At 52.6% G+C, this 17,862-nt stretch overlaps 1 protein-coding gene across 1 annotated transcript in view; it reads right to left on the reverse strand.

The window, feature by feature from the left end:
• Positions 1–4,850, reverse strand: part of COL2A1 (collagen type II alpha 1 chain) — a 30,643-nt gene extending 25,793 nt beyond the window's left edge. The window contains exons 1-2 of the mRNA XM_079773918.1: positions 4,548–4,850; positions 264–470 (exon numbers count right to left, since the gene is read on the reverse strand). Of these exons, the coding sequence (XP_079630044.1) occupies positions 264–470; positions 4,548–4,632 (292 nt within the window). The 5' untranslated portion in view covers positions 4,633–4,850. The remainder of the gene's footprint in view (positions 1–263; positions 471–4,547) is intronic.
• Between the last annotated feature and the right edge of the window lie 13,012 nt (positions 4,851–17,862).

The raw sequence follows: 17,862 nt of genomic DNA on the forward strand, positions 1-17,862 counted from the left end.
GGCACTTTGTGGAATCACATCTGTCCTCCCCTGTGTCTGGGAAGCGTATATTTTGGAGGTAAGGCAGGACCCTCTAATGTGGGAGGCTCCCTCAAGTTTCAACCCGCAAGCGAGAAGTGGCCTTTCCTTTCAGCCTCAGCTGCTGGGGTCCCATGGATGACCAGCCCCTCGGCTCTGCAGAGATGGCCAGCATCCATGGGAAGGCGGTTGCTGCACCTGCAAGTAATTTATTTATGTGGAACGGGAAATAAATAAATTACGACCACTGGCAGTGGCGAGGTCAGTTGAGCAGATGGGGCAGCACTCTCCGAAGGGGGTCTCGGGGCTGAGGCAGTCTTTCACGTCTTCACAGATTATGTCGTCGCAGAGGACGGTCCCAGTGTCACAGACACAGATCCGGCAGGGCTCGGGCTTCCACACATCCTTATCATTATACCTCTGCCCGTCCTGCACGCAGCTGCCAGCCTTCTCTGCACCAAGGGTGGAGCAGGAGAAGCAAAGAGCCAAGGGGAGGAGGGGGTGGGAGTCAGAAGAGAAAAAGAGAAAGAGGTTGCAGTCAACTTGACATCCTTCGAAGGCTGAAGTATGGGGCCTCGGGCCGCCCAAACATAAAGAACTTGAACATTGTTTTTCTAAGACACCATTCGTTCTTCCATGTATTCAACGAATATTGATTGCGTGCCTTGCACTATGCTGTCTATTCACCAGGGAAAATCCTGAGCCAGCATCGAAGGCGGGAGGGGGAACAGTGTACTGACTGTGCAGTGCTATCTTCTCTTCCTGCCTCTAGCATGAGCCCTGATGATGGGGGCGGGGGGGGGGCAGCGGCAAATTACGGTGGGAGCAGGATGAGATGAGACTCTGAATGGGAACTCAAGGACTGTGCGGGTAGACGAGAGGGGGAAAGGGAGACACCCTCCCCCCAGCACAGGAACAGAGGCCTTCTTATTCCGCCTTCCCCTCGGAATGCCGGGATTCGCTAAATATCACTGATAGCTAATAGTCAGAAGACATGTAGAAAATTCTACCCACAAAAATTAGAATCTATAAACCGCCAGGTTCCCACTTGTGGACATGGGATGGAGCAGCTGAAAGAAGGAGCTATTAGAATTAGGATCTTGTCCCACTCTTGAAACTATTTTAGGATTAGGGCCAATTTGGGGAGGAGGACAGGCCCATTCAAGCAATACACTTGGACCCAAGCGGGCTAATAACATGTCCTGGGAGGCCAGCAGGGCCAAAGGGCTCCCAGTGCTGACCTCCGCTGTGGCCCTCCCCAGAGAAGCCCTGCCTCCATCTGTAGGCAACACCCCCATCTGCAGGGCAGGGGGCTCTGAGTGCTGGGCCTGGGCTAAGGTTAACCGGTGGGGGCCTGGCCCGGGCTAAGAATGCAGACCAGGAACGGGAGGGACTAGTCCCTTCCACAGCGTCCTGCCATCTGGCATCCACCCTGCAAATGAAACCTGTGCTGACAAGAGCGCCCAGAGAGCGCCAAGGTCTGAAGAGCCCGCACCACGCGCTAGGGAGCGCCCAGCGCTGTTTTTCTCATCAAAATCCCCAAAGCAATGGCAACTGCCGGGGATGAATAATAGGAAAGAGCCACAAACCAGGTGGGCGGAGACCGAAGCGGGCCTGCCCCCTGCTCTTTAAGCAGACTCTGAAAACCTAAAGATAAACCTCTCTTCTCTTCTTTTCCACTAGGAGAAATCCTCCCCGCCTTTAGGCAAGACAATCAGGAGGAGGGGAGGGGAGCCCAAAGCCGCTGGGACACACCCGCCCCTAAAATTGCTGGCACTGTAGAAAGCCCGCTGCGGGGAAGGGGAAGGAGGAGAGGTTAACGGTCTCTGGTCCGGACTAAGGAAGAGCCCACTCTCACCTAAGAAGGCCCAGAATGCAAAGAGGGGGAAATGCAGGCAGAGGGAGGTGCGCCCCCAATGCGGATCGGGTTTCGCTAGGCCAGGCAGCCGGGATGCGCGGGCGCAGGGGCGGGGCCCGGCGGCGCTGGGTGTGAGAGCCGCTGGGTGACTCTTTGTGGAGGCGGCTCTGGACACGGCTCGCCCACAGACACCGGGAGGGTGAAAAGTGGGATTAAGTGACTGCCCCAGAAAGGAGCCAGCACCGTAACCGGATCCCCTAGGTGTGGACGGAGGAGCCCAGCACCACCATAATTGCTGTTCCAAGCGGCTGCCGATAGCATCCCGGCGCGCCCGATCGGGTTCCGCTCATTACCGCAGCGCCGTATAAGCGATTCTTTGTCGCAGGCCCATTAAAAAGTTACCTCTTTCGGGGAACTGCTCCGCTCCGCCGCCGAACTGCGCAGGGCTGGAGTCCGGGAGGTGGCGGCGGGCGGGCACAGGGGCGCATTGTGGGAGAGGGTGTCGGGGAATCCGGGGGAACCCACCGGACCTCGCCTCGCATGAATGGGGCTTTTCTCGAGCGCACACAGAGCCCGATTCACAGGTCTCCGCAAGGAACCAGTTTAAATAAATACGGGCAGCGTTTCAGCCCCATCTGGAAGCCATCGCTGCCAATCTCCCAACGCAAACAAGCCTCACAAAGGAGGATTGAGGTCTCTCCCCCCGCGCCGAGGAGCGCTTTCGGAGGCGAGGGCTGTGAAATGCAGATGTGGGTCAGAGACGCCACCGCCAATAAGTTTCTCCAACTCTTGGAAAGACGGGGAGGAGGGGCGTGCCCGAGCTCCGGGTTTCTGACATTCCTGACGTTCACGCCGACTGCGCCTTTCCCCAGGTCCAATATTTAGGTCCGCCGACCTTAGCGGATGGGGCTATGGAGCTGGGATACTCCGGGGCGCAAAAACCAGCTACTGGGGTGCACTCTCCCTGGGGAGGAGACGCAGCGACTGGGAGAGCTGGGCCCGCGAAACGGTGGCATTCACTCCCTCTGGAGGAAGCGGCGGCGGTGAGAGAGCTCGGCCACTTACGTGAGCGCCTCCACTACCAGGTGGAGAGTTTGGGGACCATTTTACGGTCACCTAGCTAATTCCTTTGTGCGCTAAAGCCGAGGTCAATCAAGAAAACAGCTTTGTGAGTGTGTTCATGTAAATGTAGGACAAAATATATCATCAGTCCTACCTTTACATGACACCGTACAGACACCGTATTCCAACAGGTGCCCCAGAGCGCACCGCCAGCTTACTTAGCGCACCACCCAACCACCCGGCCGGGATCTCCTGCCCCGGGGCTTCCTGCGGCTGCGCAGCGGGCTCCCGGCCTGCCCCCGCCTGGGTCAGCCGCTCTAATGAGCGGAAAGTCCTCCCAGGCCCGCAGCCTTAAAGAACCATCTCTGGGGACAGCCCGGTGGTAGCCGAGACAGACAGCACAGAGCCTCCTCGAGGGACTTTGATTCCCCCCTCCCCCCCCCCAAAAAAAAAAAAGGTTGCCCTGCGATTGATTTACAATCTGTAACATACAAAGACAGGGCTGGAATCCCAGCCGTCGGAAACGTGCCCAAACACGTGGAAAAAAAAGTCTCTCTCTACCTAATACACTTTCCAGGCTTCGTTTGTCCTGAATATAATCCCAGACTGAAGGACTCTGCGGAAGGAGGCCATGGCATGGTGCGGTCCCAACCGCCTTTGAACCGGATTGTAAAAAACTGCCATCTATCTCTAACTCTATTGGGTTGGAATAGTTACAGCAATCGACCAACCGTGTGTACACACACACACACACACACACACACACACACACACACTCGCAGCCTGGCTCAGTGAGTTTCAGAAACAGAAAAGCAGCTCGTTGTAGTACCTCGGGGGTTCAGGGGGGAAGACCGCGGAGAGGGGGCGCTATTTCCAGGGGCGTTTGCAGAGCACGGTCTGATTGGAACGTTATCACCTTTCAGACGGCCTCTCTTGTGGGAAGTTTCAGGGGGGAAGCCGAGAGGCGAGAGAGGGCTGCACCTTGCTCCGGGCCGGCCCGGAGGGGGAGGGAACCGCGCCGAGGGCTCAGGGCGCCTCTCCGCAGCCTTTCTTTGTGGCCTCGGATTTCAGCCCACCGGTTTCCGAGCGTCTCCTTTGTCTACCTCCTCTTTGAACCCCCCGGCGACCAACCCCTGGACACGACTGCAAGGTCCACCCCTCGGCGCCGGCTCGCTCCGTCGCCAGTCCTTTCTTTCCTACTTCTAAGAACGATGGGCCACGACCTGTTTTTGCGCAACTCTGAGTGCTTCGAGGAGGCGAGGTGTGTGCGTGTGCTCCTAGCCATCCAAACTGGTGGAAAAGAGCGCGCTTAAACCTGTGCGCGAGCCTCTCCCACCCGACACTTGGCTTATTTGATATTCCGAGGCAGAGGAGGGACCTGCAAATGCCTCTCGTCTAACCCGCTTGGAGGGCTCGGGACAGAGCCGCTGCCTTGCAGACCTCCCCTCGGCGAGCTCCCGAGCACCCTGCGCCCAGGTCTCGGCTCCCTGTGACCCCAGGAGCCGCTCTCACCCGGACCCGCGGGCTTCAGAGCAGCGGGGACCGGCTAGGGAGGAGGATGCGGAGGGACCGCACGGAAGGGCGGCAGGCAGGGGCTTGGGCGACTTACGGACATCCTGGCCGTGACACCGAAGGACAGCGGCGACGAGCAGCGTCAGCAGCACCAGCGTCTGGGGAGCCCCGAGGCGGATCATGGCTCACCGCGGGGCCTGGCGGGGCCGGCCGAGCGGAGCGCAGCGAGGCGGCACGAGCACGGCGTGGGTGCGGGTCTCACCGCGCCCTCATGCAGGAGGCCCGCGGAGCAGGAGGAGGCGGCAGGAGACCCGGCAGCCCAGCGGCGCTCTGCGTCTTCTCCCCGCCGCGGCGCCCGTTATATGCGCCGGGCCCCACTGGAGGCTGGTGAACTGGCCCAAACCGCGGGCCGCCCCCGGCCCCCCGCGGGGCTGTAACCTGAGACCCCGCCCCCGGAGCCCGCCCCGGCCCCGCCAGAGCCCGCACCTGCCCGGCCCGGACCCCCTCTCAGCTAGCCCGGCTTCCTGCCCCCCACTCCCAGGGTGCCGAGTGGCCTGATCGGGCGGGGCGCGGAGTCGGCCCCTGTCCTCCCCCCCTCCCCCCGGGGGCTGCGGCGCGGCCCCCTCCGACCACATCGAGGAGGGGGGCCTCCGGCCCCTCCCCTCGGAGTGCTGCCCGATTGGAGGGGCGGGGGGTGTTTGCAGAGGCACAGGCCGCGAGCCCTGGACTGGGACGGAAAAGACTTGGGAAGGAGGAGGGGAAAGTGGCAGAAAGGAGCAGCGCGGGAGGTAGAGGGGGCACCGCGTTGGGACCTTGGACTGCGAGGGCGTGGGGGGGGGGGGGGGGCAGGGCGCCAGGGGAGCCCACGGAGGTATCTGGAACCCTAAATCTTAGAGACTGGCAAGCAGGGTCAAGTTTGGGGGCCGCTTTCCGGGGTACCTGGCCCCCGGGCTCCCACCTGGATGTTCAGAAGACAGCCCCACCCCTCCCCCACCAGCTCTGCGATGAAAGAGCCTCCTCGGAGCCCGGGCAGACGTGGGCCGGAGGATCGCCAGGAAAGGGGCCGGGGCGCTGCCGCACAGAGGGAGACCTGTGTGAGGTGGGGGGGGGGGGGGGCGGGGGCCGGTCCTGGGAAGGGGATCGAGGAGCCAGGGAGGACGGAGAGAGCCGAGACTAAACCGTGCACGCTGCCGAGGTGGGGGACTGTCTAGTTCCGGGCTCAGACGTGGTGTCTGCTCTTCCTGGCCCGGCTCCGGGGCCCGGGGGGAGTGGGCGCTGCCGCCCTGGTTGAGCAGCTCCAGCCAGAGACAGTTGGTCACTCTGCCGCCCCGTCCAGGGAGCGGGGAGGCCTCTCCAGCTGGACGCAGTTCCGTGAGCCAAGGGAGATGCCAGAATTTCCTGGTTGGCCCCCTGGCCCTCGGCTTCCCACCTCACCTCACCTTCCCTGGTGAGCGCCCGCTGGCACCTCAGCCCCAGGGCTCAGCTGCGCCCCTCGCCTGGCTCCTGCTGCCTCCTTTGATAAGAGGGAGGAAAAGCCCCCAACGGACCTTTTTCTTCTTAAAGAGCCAGTTTTCTGTCCCTGAGGATTGTACGGTTCCCCCAAAGAACTTCAGGCAAAGACAAGCTTGCATGAAACTCAGAATTGAGCCCTGACTTAACCGGAACTCCCCTTCTCGGCAGTAGGGTTTCTGCAGCCCTTTCCTCCTAGAAGTTGAAAGACCCTGCTTCTACCCCCTCCCCCGGGCTTCCACAGGGGATTCCAGGCTCTCCCCCCCACCCCCCCCCCCCAAGATTTGAAACTTCTGAATTCCCAGTGTGCAGAACTTGACTTGTGTGCAAGTGTGCAGGCTGGAAAGGGGAAGACGTTCCATTGTTTAAGGAGACGCTGCCACGCTTTGTCCAGGCTGGATGGAGGTAGATGAAGGTTGGAACCACTGATCCCAGCGTCTCCTCTTGGGCCATGGGCCTTCCTTGACTCTTTCCCCACCCGCCTGTTCAACTCCTGGCGCTGAGCTCTGAGCCACGCCCCAGCCCCAGCCTCTGCCAAGAGAAAGCTGGTCTCAGGGCCACAGTGTCCTGTGCCCTCCTTGGGGTCATGGGTTCTGTCTTCTCCGCCTGGAAGGTAGAATGACCAAATCCCACTCATTTCTTAAGACCCTCTAGGTGAAAACCCCTCTGGACCCTTCCCTGATCTGTCTAGAATGCAGTGTCTCCCTGCCTCCCTCTGGCATGTATACCCTGAGTCCACAATTATACTCTAAGCTGCACACTTTGTGTTTAGTTCTCATTTTCCCCCTTGTAGTCATTGGTCGCATCTTACCAATGAGCCTGGAAGCTCCTTGAAGACAAGCACAGGGCCCAGCACAATGCTGTCACACAGATAAATTCAGCAAAACTCCCAGGGACTAAGGCATTCAAATGCAACCTATGATTTATGATGCAAGCAATATACCAGCAGCTATAAAGTTAGGCATTCATCCATTTGACCTCAACTGCAAGTGGCCATAAGAATTCAACTGAAAAATAAGGGTTTTGTTGAAAACACGAAGATATATGAAACTTTGAAATCTATTTTAAAGTGATCTAGTTCAGGGGGCAGCAAAGAGATACATCGTTCTATTGCTAAGTTGCTCTTGATTTCACTCCCTGACTCTGATGATTCATCTTTGCCAGTGAACTGTATCTACATATAAGAGCTCCGGATTTTTTCCCCGTAATCGTGGTTCATCTGTGAATGCCAAGTTTAGTTCTCCACTCCCTGTGGGGGGGAGAGCTTTCTTCTCAGAGATGAGAATTGACAAAAACAAAATAAAACTTAAGTTGACAAGGCCAAAATAAACTATGGAAATTAGTTAAGTTCTAAAGTCAACTAAACACCAATATTAATATTTTACTGATTCATGAATCCAAACAACTACAATTTTAAATCTTCTAATTTGTGACTCTGACTGGACTTGAACCTATATGTGGTGAATATATATATATATATATATATATATGCATTTTGAACATAGTAGAGTACTTCTTTACTCTATTAGCTCATAGTTTACATAGTGTATTAACAGGTAGCGTCACCTGACCTCACCATTCAGAAGTAGAAAGAGGTAATATAGGAGAGCAGTTGTTGGATAAAGGCACAATAAGAACAGAAAGAAGGGACCTGGCTGGTTTGGCTCAGTGGATAGAGCATTGGCCTGCGGACTAAAGGGTCCCAGGTTTGATTCCGGTCAAGGGCACGTACCTTGGTTGCAGGCTCCTCCCAGACCCAGCCAGAGCCAGCAGGAGGCAACCAATTGATGTGTTTCTCTCACATCGATATTTCTCTCTGTGTTTTTCTCTCTCTCTTCCACTCTCTCTAAAAACCAATGGAAAAATATACTTGGGTGAGGATTAAAAGAAAAGAACAGCAAGAAGGGACAATAAGAGAGGAGATAGAAAAGCAAGAAGAGTTGATGCAATGAATAAAAAACATGGGGGAGGGGCTGGGCAGAGAGGAATAAACGGGGTGGGGGGATGGGAGACATCTGTCATACTATGAACAATAAGACATATATATATATATATATATATATATATATATATATATATATATATATATAAACTTGGCAGCCTACGGCCAATAGGGTGGGGTCAATAGCTCTATAGTCCTCAGTGGTTCCAGGGACTATTCTGTTTTATAGCATCGCTACAGTCCCTGCGGTTTATAATGACGAACTTAAATGTCCAACAAAATGTTAATTTAAGTGTATTGTGGTCTCCTTGAGTAGACAGGAAAATACATATGTTTTCCACTTTCGAAAGGTCTCCATTAAACATAATGAAAATAAATGTTCGTTCACTCAATGCGAAGAATCTATGTCCTGGCAGAGTTAGATCGACGAGGACACACTGTGATTTCCAGGGCTGTAGAGCTGGAATCAGAGCTGCTGTTTCCCCACTTGGCAGGAGACGGCGTCGGTGGCTGAGAACAAAGGTCCCACCTCCATCATTCACTTGCACCTTTAAGCACAACACGCCTAACTGTAGGTAGAACAGCTAGAAATAAGAGACACAATTAGTGTATCTACCCCAGATCAGACCAACTCAGTGAGACAGATGGATTGAACCAGTCATTTTGTGTTGTGTAGACAAAACAACTGTTTCACTATTTTTCTCTCTTTTATGGGGATATTAAATTTAGACGTATGTAAACACAGGCTTATTGGGAAAGATGTTTGTAGGTAGACGGTAAAGAAAAGATCTCTTTCTCTCCCTGGACACAAATCTCATTTTAAAATAGTGATAAAAGCGAGGAAGGATCCACATTCCAAAGAGGCGAGCCCACCCCAAATATGGCAGGTGGTGAATGCACAGCCTTCACCCAGCCTCAGCCACACTTCACACAGACGGGCCGGGCGGCGGGGAGAGGGTCCAGCTCCCCCAGTGACATTCCGCTTCTGTTGGTCAGCTCGGCTCAGACATCCTTTCACGATGTGTTTATGTTTTGCTTTGGCATTTTGGGGGCAGAGTAACAGGATCAGGACTGTCCAGGATAGGATTCCCAGATTTATTACCTTCTAGGAGCATAAACGTGCTATTCTGTCTCCTCAGTCGCAAACAGCATTAAGAGTCCCAGCCAGTCTCCTCGGCCCTGCCCCAGCGCCACACTGGAACTGAACACCCACTCCTGTCTGAAATGGGAAAACAGAGAATATTAAGAGACTATCTTTGAATCCATTGAGGAAACAAGAAAAAAAATGACTGAAAAATGCTGCAAAGAAAAAAAAAATGCTGCAAGGAAGGCACTCTCCTACCTCTTAAAAGACAAATAAAAACAAACAAACAAAAACAAAACAGAAAGAGCAGCATTCTGGAAGCCACAGAGCAAGCTGGAGAAGGTCCCTGGGAGAAGTGAGTCTCCAAGGGTGGGTGGGATTTTGTTTTAAAGGAAATGATTTTATATATATATATATATATATATATATATATATATATATATATATAAATTTCAGAGAGGAAGGGAGCAGGAGAGAGAGATAGAAATATCAATGATGACAGAGAATCATTGATTGGCTGCCTCCTGCACGCCCCCCGCCCCCACACTACTTGGGATGGAGCTCCTGGCATGTGCCCTTGACCAGAATCGAACCTGGGACCCCTCAGTCTACAGGCCAACGCTCTATCCACTGAGCAAAACCAATTAGGGTAGGTGGGTTGGATTCTGAAATGCAGTGGGATAGTGAGAGGGCAGGGCCCCTACATGAAAGCAAAGAAGGCAGACAAACCAGGAGACAAGGCAGGGGACCCAAAACACTGTGGAGTCGGCCATGGGAGCCACTGGGATTAAAACGTGTCACCAGAGATGAAATCGAGGTCAGACACGGAGGACTCCACGAATGCCACTGGTTGTCGCCGAGTCAGGCTCAGACCTGCCTTTCCCACGTCTCATTGTCCCCTCTTCTATCTGTCTCCTACTAGATAAGCCTTTGGGGGAAAGAGAAATATGTCTGGGCTTTTTTAAGGCTTACTTTTGGAAGCAATGGCTATACTTTTACACAGAAATGATCTTCCCATTACACTTTTTATTTTTTTTTAACACACAGCTCTTCATGCCAAATCTTGCATTTTTTTGAAGTGTGTGGCTTTAAAAACATATGTCTCTCTCATCAGCTCCCAATGGCTCTGGGGTAAAGGGACGGCGTAAGCGCCCCGATGCCGAGCTGTCGGAGCGCTCCCAGCAGAGGTTGCATGTGGAGCTCGTGGGTCCCCATCCGATGGTGGTCCAGCCACAGCCGTCGCCAAGGGCCAGACAGCGTTTGCTCTGGGCGCCCCACACAGCCCAGTGGCTCCGGGAACACCCTCCGAGGGGCCAACAACCTGCCAGACATATGTAAGCGGATGGCGTCTATCTCCTGTCTCTCTCCCTCCCATGAACTCTTCGCACTTACACATGGCCAGTACCATGGAGTTGCCCTCATTCATTCATTCATGCATGCATTTGTTCATTCATCTATCACTCAAACATGCAGAGAAATCCTGTATGAGTCTATTCACATACCTTCTTGAGAGAGGGGCCATAACTTGGACATTTAAAGTGTTTTCCAGTCTCCCTGTCACTGTGCTGTCACCTAGGAAATGCTCTAAATTCTTGCCACTGGAAGTGTGGGCCATCGACCAGCAGCATTAGCCTACATGGGAGCTCGTTAGAAAAACAGAATCTACAAAATCAGGATTGGCATTTTCCAAAAATCTCCAGATAACTCATTTGCCAGTTAAGGGTGGATACGTGCTGGTCTAAATATTGGTGGACCGGTAGTGACGCGTGGCCCCGGCTAAGAGCAGCGTGGTCTGTTAGTGGCTGGGATCATGTCTGCGCCGCGAGGAGGGACGGCAGAAAGGAGAAATGAGTTGAGGGAGAGGGGTGGACAGCGGGTTGTAGAGCAGATGACAAATGCATGACTGGAAAGCCTGCTGCTGGGGCGGGGGTGTCAACTCTCAAGGGCTGTCTCCTTCTGAAGTCTGTGGGAGGTCACTTTTCCCATGTCCCATTTCTCTGACAGGAAACGGAACCGGTGCTAGGAAGGGACTGACCCTTTCCAGAGCTCCGTCCTGGATTCCCTGGAGAGAGCATCAGGGCACAGCTGGGCACAGAGTAGCTGATGTCTCACCTCTTTCCCAAGGGCCTCCCAGCCCCGCCTCCCGGGAACTCCTGACCCACGAACTCTTCCTCAGTGGGAAGTATCATGGAAAGTAAGGAGCTCGACTGGGGTGCCGCTGGGCCGAGCAGGGTATGTGCCCCCTCAGAGAGCCAGGCACCTGGAAACCAAGTTTATTCTCTCCAGTGGGTGGGGCGGGTCTGCCCTCCAGGAAGTCCCTGAAAAGCTCAAGGCAGCGTGTGGTCAGCTTCTAGTGGGCCCCTGTGCCAAGAACAACCTCGGGAGGGAACAGAAGGACAGTGCGTGCCACCCTTGCCCATGCAAAACTAGTGAGGGCGCCTTGTCTGCTCTGCCCGAGGCCCCTGTCCAGGGAGGGCGGGGGCACCACTCTGCTCTGCACATCTGCACCCCACTCCAGCCGGCAGGCCAGCTCCTCACCTGGCACCACCCACTGCCCGGACACCCCTCCTGCCCTCCCAGCCTCCTGGGCTCAGACCCTTGGAGTCCTCCTTTACTGTCTCCCCTCACTCTGTCTCCCGTCCCCTCCCCCTCCCATCCCTGGGCCAGCCTTCCTTCAGCTCTACTTGCTGAGCTAGGCATTTGCTAGGTGGTGTGGGGGACACCAAGCAAGATTGTTTGACATGGATCCTGTCCTCAAAGAGATATTCACATAAAAAGCCACACTTCGAGGCAAATGAGTTATAATATGATCTATTGTAACATGGTGACACAGCTCGGCGCCATGCCACAGGTCCAGGCGCTCCGTTCTGGCCTGTAGCTGAGAACAGCTCTTCCTGACACAGGCTCGGGCAGTGAGGGCAGCCTGGTCACGTCTGTCCACAGTGTTTACTAACTGTTAGGATCCGCAGCAATCTGCCTTCTTCCACCCACCTCCATCCCCAATTATACGTTTCTTCCTCTGGCACATTAACTAAGATACCAGCAAGGCCCCCACAATGGTTTTCGTTCCTTGTCAACTGGTTATAAAGGACTCCATTCTCATGGGAACAAGAGTAAAAACATCCTGCTTGCACCCAGTTTCCTCCTACGCCTGCCCATCGAGAGGCCTGTCCACTTTCATCCTAAATCCTGTTAGCATTTTTATTAAAATGCACAATATGCGTAATGTTTTCATTAATTAATATATAAAGAGATAGGGTGGCCCTTCACCTTGCCGGGTTAGACATGGGAGCTGTACTTCCCAGCTCCATCCTCTTATCCTCTCGGGAGAGTCATTGGGCTCCTTCGAACCTCACCCACAGAGCAGGGAACTGTGCTCACGGGCTCACGGTGAGGCTGAATGAAGGACAGAGGTGAAGTCTCAGCAGAGAGCTTTGCTCAGGATGCTCAGCGCCATGGGCAGTGTCCTCAGCACTGCCTTCCTTGGTCTCTGCCTCATGTCTTTGCCCTTGTCCTCCACCCCCCACATACCAGAAAGAAGCAATCTCACATCTCAATTTCTCATTTAGTTGAGCCCTGTTAGCATTTTTATCTTACCAGTTACGTTTCCATGTGTTTGGATTACATTGGACAGGATCTAGGTTGATTGATGAATAAGCCTGGAATCTGAGGTGCAGAGTTGGAGATGTTTTAGTTGTAAAATCAGTAAAGCAGACTCGGCATTCACAAACTTTCAATATTACCTGCAAAGGAAACTTGGCACTAGGGACACATGGGCCCAACGCTTGGGTACAACTTTTCCCTAAGAAGGAGAACAGGTTATCATGAAAGCTAGGAAGACTAGGAGAGCGACTGTCCTCAACAATTATCAGCTTCCACAAAAAGACACGTTTGATATAACTGTGAAAAGATCAAGATTTGAGAGGAAATGACCTGAAAGGCTTTTTTATCTGGTTTGAGGGGACTCTCCAGAGGATCTAATTCTGAGATATGAGAGGGAGAAGTTGTCCTCAAGTCAGCTGGTATTTCCAGGCAGGGAGAACAATTCAAAGTGAGTAAAAAACACTTGTTTCTAAGGGTTTCTGTCTCTTTAAGTCTTGCTTGAAATTGTGTAACTTTATTTATAAATTAGTTATCCTGATCCTCTGTGATCTTTGTATCTAACTGTAGTAATAAATGGATCTAGTTTGTCAGGAAAGCTATATTTAAATAGGAAACTGCATATTCCAGGTTGTTCCGATTGCCGGCAGATAAGATAGAGCCTCCACCTGGTGGCAGAGGGTCACAATTGCAGGCCCAGCAGCAAATGGCCAGAGGCGTGCTGACTTGGCCAATGCCACCTAACAGCAAACATCACATCCTCTCCTCTTGTAGAAGGACTGTAAATACCTCACATGCTACTAGTGACGTTAGTTAGAATGTTAGTCTTGGTGAGATTACACTACTGATGTTAAGTACATTAGAGCACTTAACAAATGTTAGCTTCCCCAATATTAATGCCTGGTGAGTGTCTGTCCACTTTGGTGTATTGGTCCTTGATATTAAATTAAAGGGCCGTGGTGACTTTTGTCTAGCACCGATTCTCAATGGAGATAACACTGGGTGATGAGAACTATCGGATAATTTTCTATCCTGAAAACTTGTGAGTAACATGATCAAGACTGGGGTGGGGAAGAGATAAGGAAATTTTGAGAAACGTTGGCTGTTGTCAGTTTATGCATTCATTGAGAGCGGACTGGCCACCACTTTGGCACGCTGGGCTGCACAGCCTGCAAATGTGCAGGGTGGTGTGTCTGGAGACTCACAAAAGGAGCCACTGTTTCTTCTTTCCAGCTTGGAAACAGTGTTCATCGTGTCACCTTTCTTTACTCACAGTGAGTTACCCATTAAAGAGGTTGCTTTATTGCTGAGATACATATATGTGTTGAGGGGGGAGTTTTAGTTATCCCAGAAGGAGTGTGTCCAACACCTTGTGGTGGGTAGAGGTGAGAAGACAGGAAAAAGGCAATTTCATTATCATCCTTTCCAACCAACATTAAAGAGCACCTGGATTTTGTACTGTGCCATAAATGCACATGTATGTAATGTTCTATTCCTTTCCTTGAATAACTTATACGTTCTTGCAAATCTCATGAAGCAGTAGAAAAAACACTGGCCTCGAAGTCAGGAAACCTGAATTTAACACCGACCTATGCCTCTAACTAGCCACGTGATCTTCATTAAGCTGCTTTACTCTGAAGGGCCTCAGTGCCTCTCCTGGGAAGTGAGGCAGCTGCCTGTGGTTTTGTGATGAGAGGCACCAGCTCGTTTCTTTCCCTCTACCCCTTTACCTTCATCCTCACAGAATTTAGATTTACTATCAATGACCCATCAATTTAATCTGAAAATCAGCCACTGGGAAGCTAAAACAAGAGATCAACTGGCTGAAGGGTTAACTTTCCCACCCAGTGTGGCTAAGTCAGCTGGACCCTCCCCTGCCTCTGGGACTCAGCACCCCGCTCCCAGCCCTACCTGTCTCCTGGGTCCAGGCCAGTTGCCCAAGGAAAAGCAGAGCAGTTGTCCACAAATAGGAAGCAGGCCTCCTCCAGACATGTCCCTTTCCCCAAGACCCAGAGAAAATGCCTTGAGAGAGAGAATGTGTCTAGATTTGTCCCCTGTGCTTTGGGCTTGGAAGACGACGAGTCCCCATCAGCTGCTCCTGGGCATCTCAGCTGGTCTTCTGGGCTCTCATGACTCATGATGACAGATGCTCTGATGCTCTGACAGGAAGTTCACCTGGAGCCCTGTGAGTTCTTGCCTGAGTTATGGGCCAGCCAGAGGTAGGGGAGGAATTCCCAGAGCAACCTGGTGTTAACCTCTAGCCAAACTGACATTCCTATTGAGCTGTCCTGGGTAAAACTCTCCGAGAATGCTAATCGGCGCTCGAGGAGACATCAGTGAGTCAGCCAGTGTTTCAGGGTGGTAGTCTGTGGACAAAAGCGTGAGTGCTCTCACCTGAACCTACTACAGGTCCGGCGCACAGGCACAATGTGAAGAGTACAGAAGAAATGTTTTGTACTCCCTGCCGCCAATAAAGCTTCAACCACATTTAAAGAGATGGACACTTGCCCTGGCTGGGTGGCTCAGTTGGTTGGAGCATCGTTCCATGCACCAAAAGGTTGCGGGCTCAATTTCCAGTCAGGGCGCACACAGGAGGCAATGGATCAGTGTTTCTCACATGAATGTTTCTCTCTCTGTCTCTCTCTCTGAAAATCAATAAAAATGTATCCTCGGGTGAGGATTTAAAGAGATGGCCACTCAAATAGGGTTTCAGGGACAGAGCTGCTCTAAGACATCTGCCTAATAGAACTCTCAGATGATGGAAACATTCTATATCTGCTGTCCCTTAGGGTAGCCCCTAGCCACATGTGGTGACTGAGTACTTGGAATATGACGAATGCAATTGAGAAACTAAATTTTAAGTTTATTTCATTTTAATTGGTTTTACTTTTCATTAAAAAGCCAGATGTGGCTAGTAGCTACCATACTGGACCATACAAACACGTTCTTGCCTCTCCAGCAGCCTCACATCACCTGGGAGACAGTTAGAAATACAGACAGCCCAGCCCTACTGAATCAGAACCTTCATTCTAACAAGATCCTGAGGTCATCTGTTTGCACGTTAAGGTTGAGAGGCACTAGTCTAGGGCAGGGCTTTCCGTCTTGACTGCATGTTAGAATCACTTGCATATTGGGGAGCTTTTGAAACTCCCAATGCTGTGACTGCACCCCAGACAAATTAAACCAGAATTACTTGGGGGGGGGGGGGGGGGCATGGAATCCGGGCATCAATGCTACCTTATCCACTGTGTGATTCGGTGAGCACCCAAGGTTGAGAACAGCTGCCCTCAGGCCATGCAGCCAGCTGGGGCCACCCTCCAATGGCCAATGGCCGAGTCCATCTGAGGGCCAGCAACTTGTGTAGCCTCTGCATTCACTTGGGCCTGGCTGGGAAGCCAAAGGGAGTTATTCATCCTCAGCAAGTGTGAGAACTGGCCGGGCCTATGTTTGTTTCCAATGCCCAAGTGAGATGTTCATTAGCTTTTGACAAAACACATCCAAATGCCACACCATCAAAGCATATTGGACCGGCGGGTGACTGACGGGGGAAGGGCTGATTCATTCCTCGCTCTGCGACCTGGATCACCCTGCCATCCCGGAGCAGCCCCGTGAAGGGAGCTATTCTTCCCATCCAGGGTGGAGGTGGCTGGTTTTTCCAACGCCACTTGTCTTCGGCTGCCACTCAGCAAGTGTCTGAGGGCCACTGGGGCCAAAGAGAAAAGGTGGGTTTTCCTGAAGAGCCGGACTCTCTCATCCTGTTGATCCCAACGGGACCTGAGAGGCTCCAGCCACTTTCTAGTGACAAATGGCATTTGCAGAGATGAGCCCTCATCTCCCAGTTGGTGAAGGTTCTGGACAAGCAGGTTGAAATCTGCCTCTGAGGAAATCAGGTCTCAGGAGCAGCAAGGCTGGCCCAGGGCAGGAGCTGCAGCCCACGTGGAGCACCGGTTTCCAGTCTCACTGAGGAATGTCGCCCTTGACGTAGGTGGGATGGAGATGCAAGTGGTTCCCTTTCGAAATGGGATCCCCAACATACGATTATTAGCTCATTTGTCTTGACATGTCTATAGGATTCATAGTTCTTATGATCCCATGCCGACCTTAGAAGGCTTGGCCAAGACAAGGGTGCCCTCGGAAAGGTTACAAGAGAGCAAGCTGTGATGCTTTCCCATCGTGGGGCAAGGGAGGCGTGAGGGTCAGCCCTGGGCGTGTCCAGGACAGCCCGAGCAGGTGCCTCTGCGGCTCTCCCTCCACGTCCACCTCCACATGCCAGCTACCCGGCGTCCTGCAGATGTCCAGATATCCTTAGAAAGCTTTGTTAGCCAGCGGCCCCTGGGCCACAAGCCACATCTGAATGAGCTCTCTGTGCGCCAACTGGGCATGAGCTCATTTCCAGGGAAGAATGAGGAAAGAGGCAGAGGGAAGATTGTCTCCTCCATGGCCGTGTAGGGGAGGTTGTGCCCAATGGAAACAGACGTGGGCCAATGTTACTCAGCTGTCTCAACTCTACCGCTGGTCCGCTGTCTCAGTGAAGACTCCGTCACCCACCTGCACTGTTGTCTGTGCTGTATAGTTAGCACTTTGCAAAATGCTGCCTAATTCTTCAATGGCACTTATTAGCACGCCATAAAGCCTCAGGACCCAGCAGGCCACTTGAAGGTCCAATGGTCCAACCTCTTGACTTAGAGACAGGGAAGTGAGGCCAAGGGGGCAGAGCTGTGAACCAGAAAGGAAGCATCAGCAACACTTTAAAAAAAAAAAAAAAAGGCCCTGGCTGGTTTGGCTCCGTGGATAGAGCGTCAGCCTGTGGACTGAAGGGTCCCAGGTTCGATTCTGGTCAAGGGCACATGCCTGGGTTGCGGGCTTGATCCCCAGTAGCGGGCATGCAGGAGGCAGCCGATCAATGATTCTCTCTCATCATTGATGTTTCTCTCTCTCCCTTTCCCTTCCTCTCTGAAATCAATAAAATATACCCCCCAAAAAAAAAAAAAAAAAAAGATCTTCCCTTCTCGGGAGAAGCAGAGGCATTAACCTGGGAAGTGGTGTTTTAAAAAAAAGAACTTTGAGATTTTATTCATGTATTTTATTTTTTTGCATCAATTTTCATTTTAAAATACTGTTTATTCTGATTACTGAGACTCTTTAGCGCACCTTAAACTTTGCACCCAAGGCGAGTGCCTCGCTCGCCTAAACCCGAGGCCGGGCCCTGGCAGGAAGGCTAGAGACTTGCCCAAGGTGACACAGGCTTGGACAGGAGGCGAAAGGAGAACTTGTGTC

Source organism: Cnephaeus nilssonii (genome assembly GCF_951640355.1).
Source record: "Cnephaeus nilssonii genome assembly, chromosome: 6".
Taxonomy (NCBI): domain Eukaryota; kingdom Metazoa; phylum Chordata; class Mammalia; order Chiroptera; family Vespertilionidae; genus Cnephaeus; species Cnephaeus nilssonii.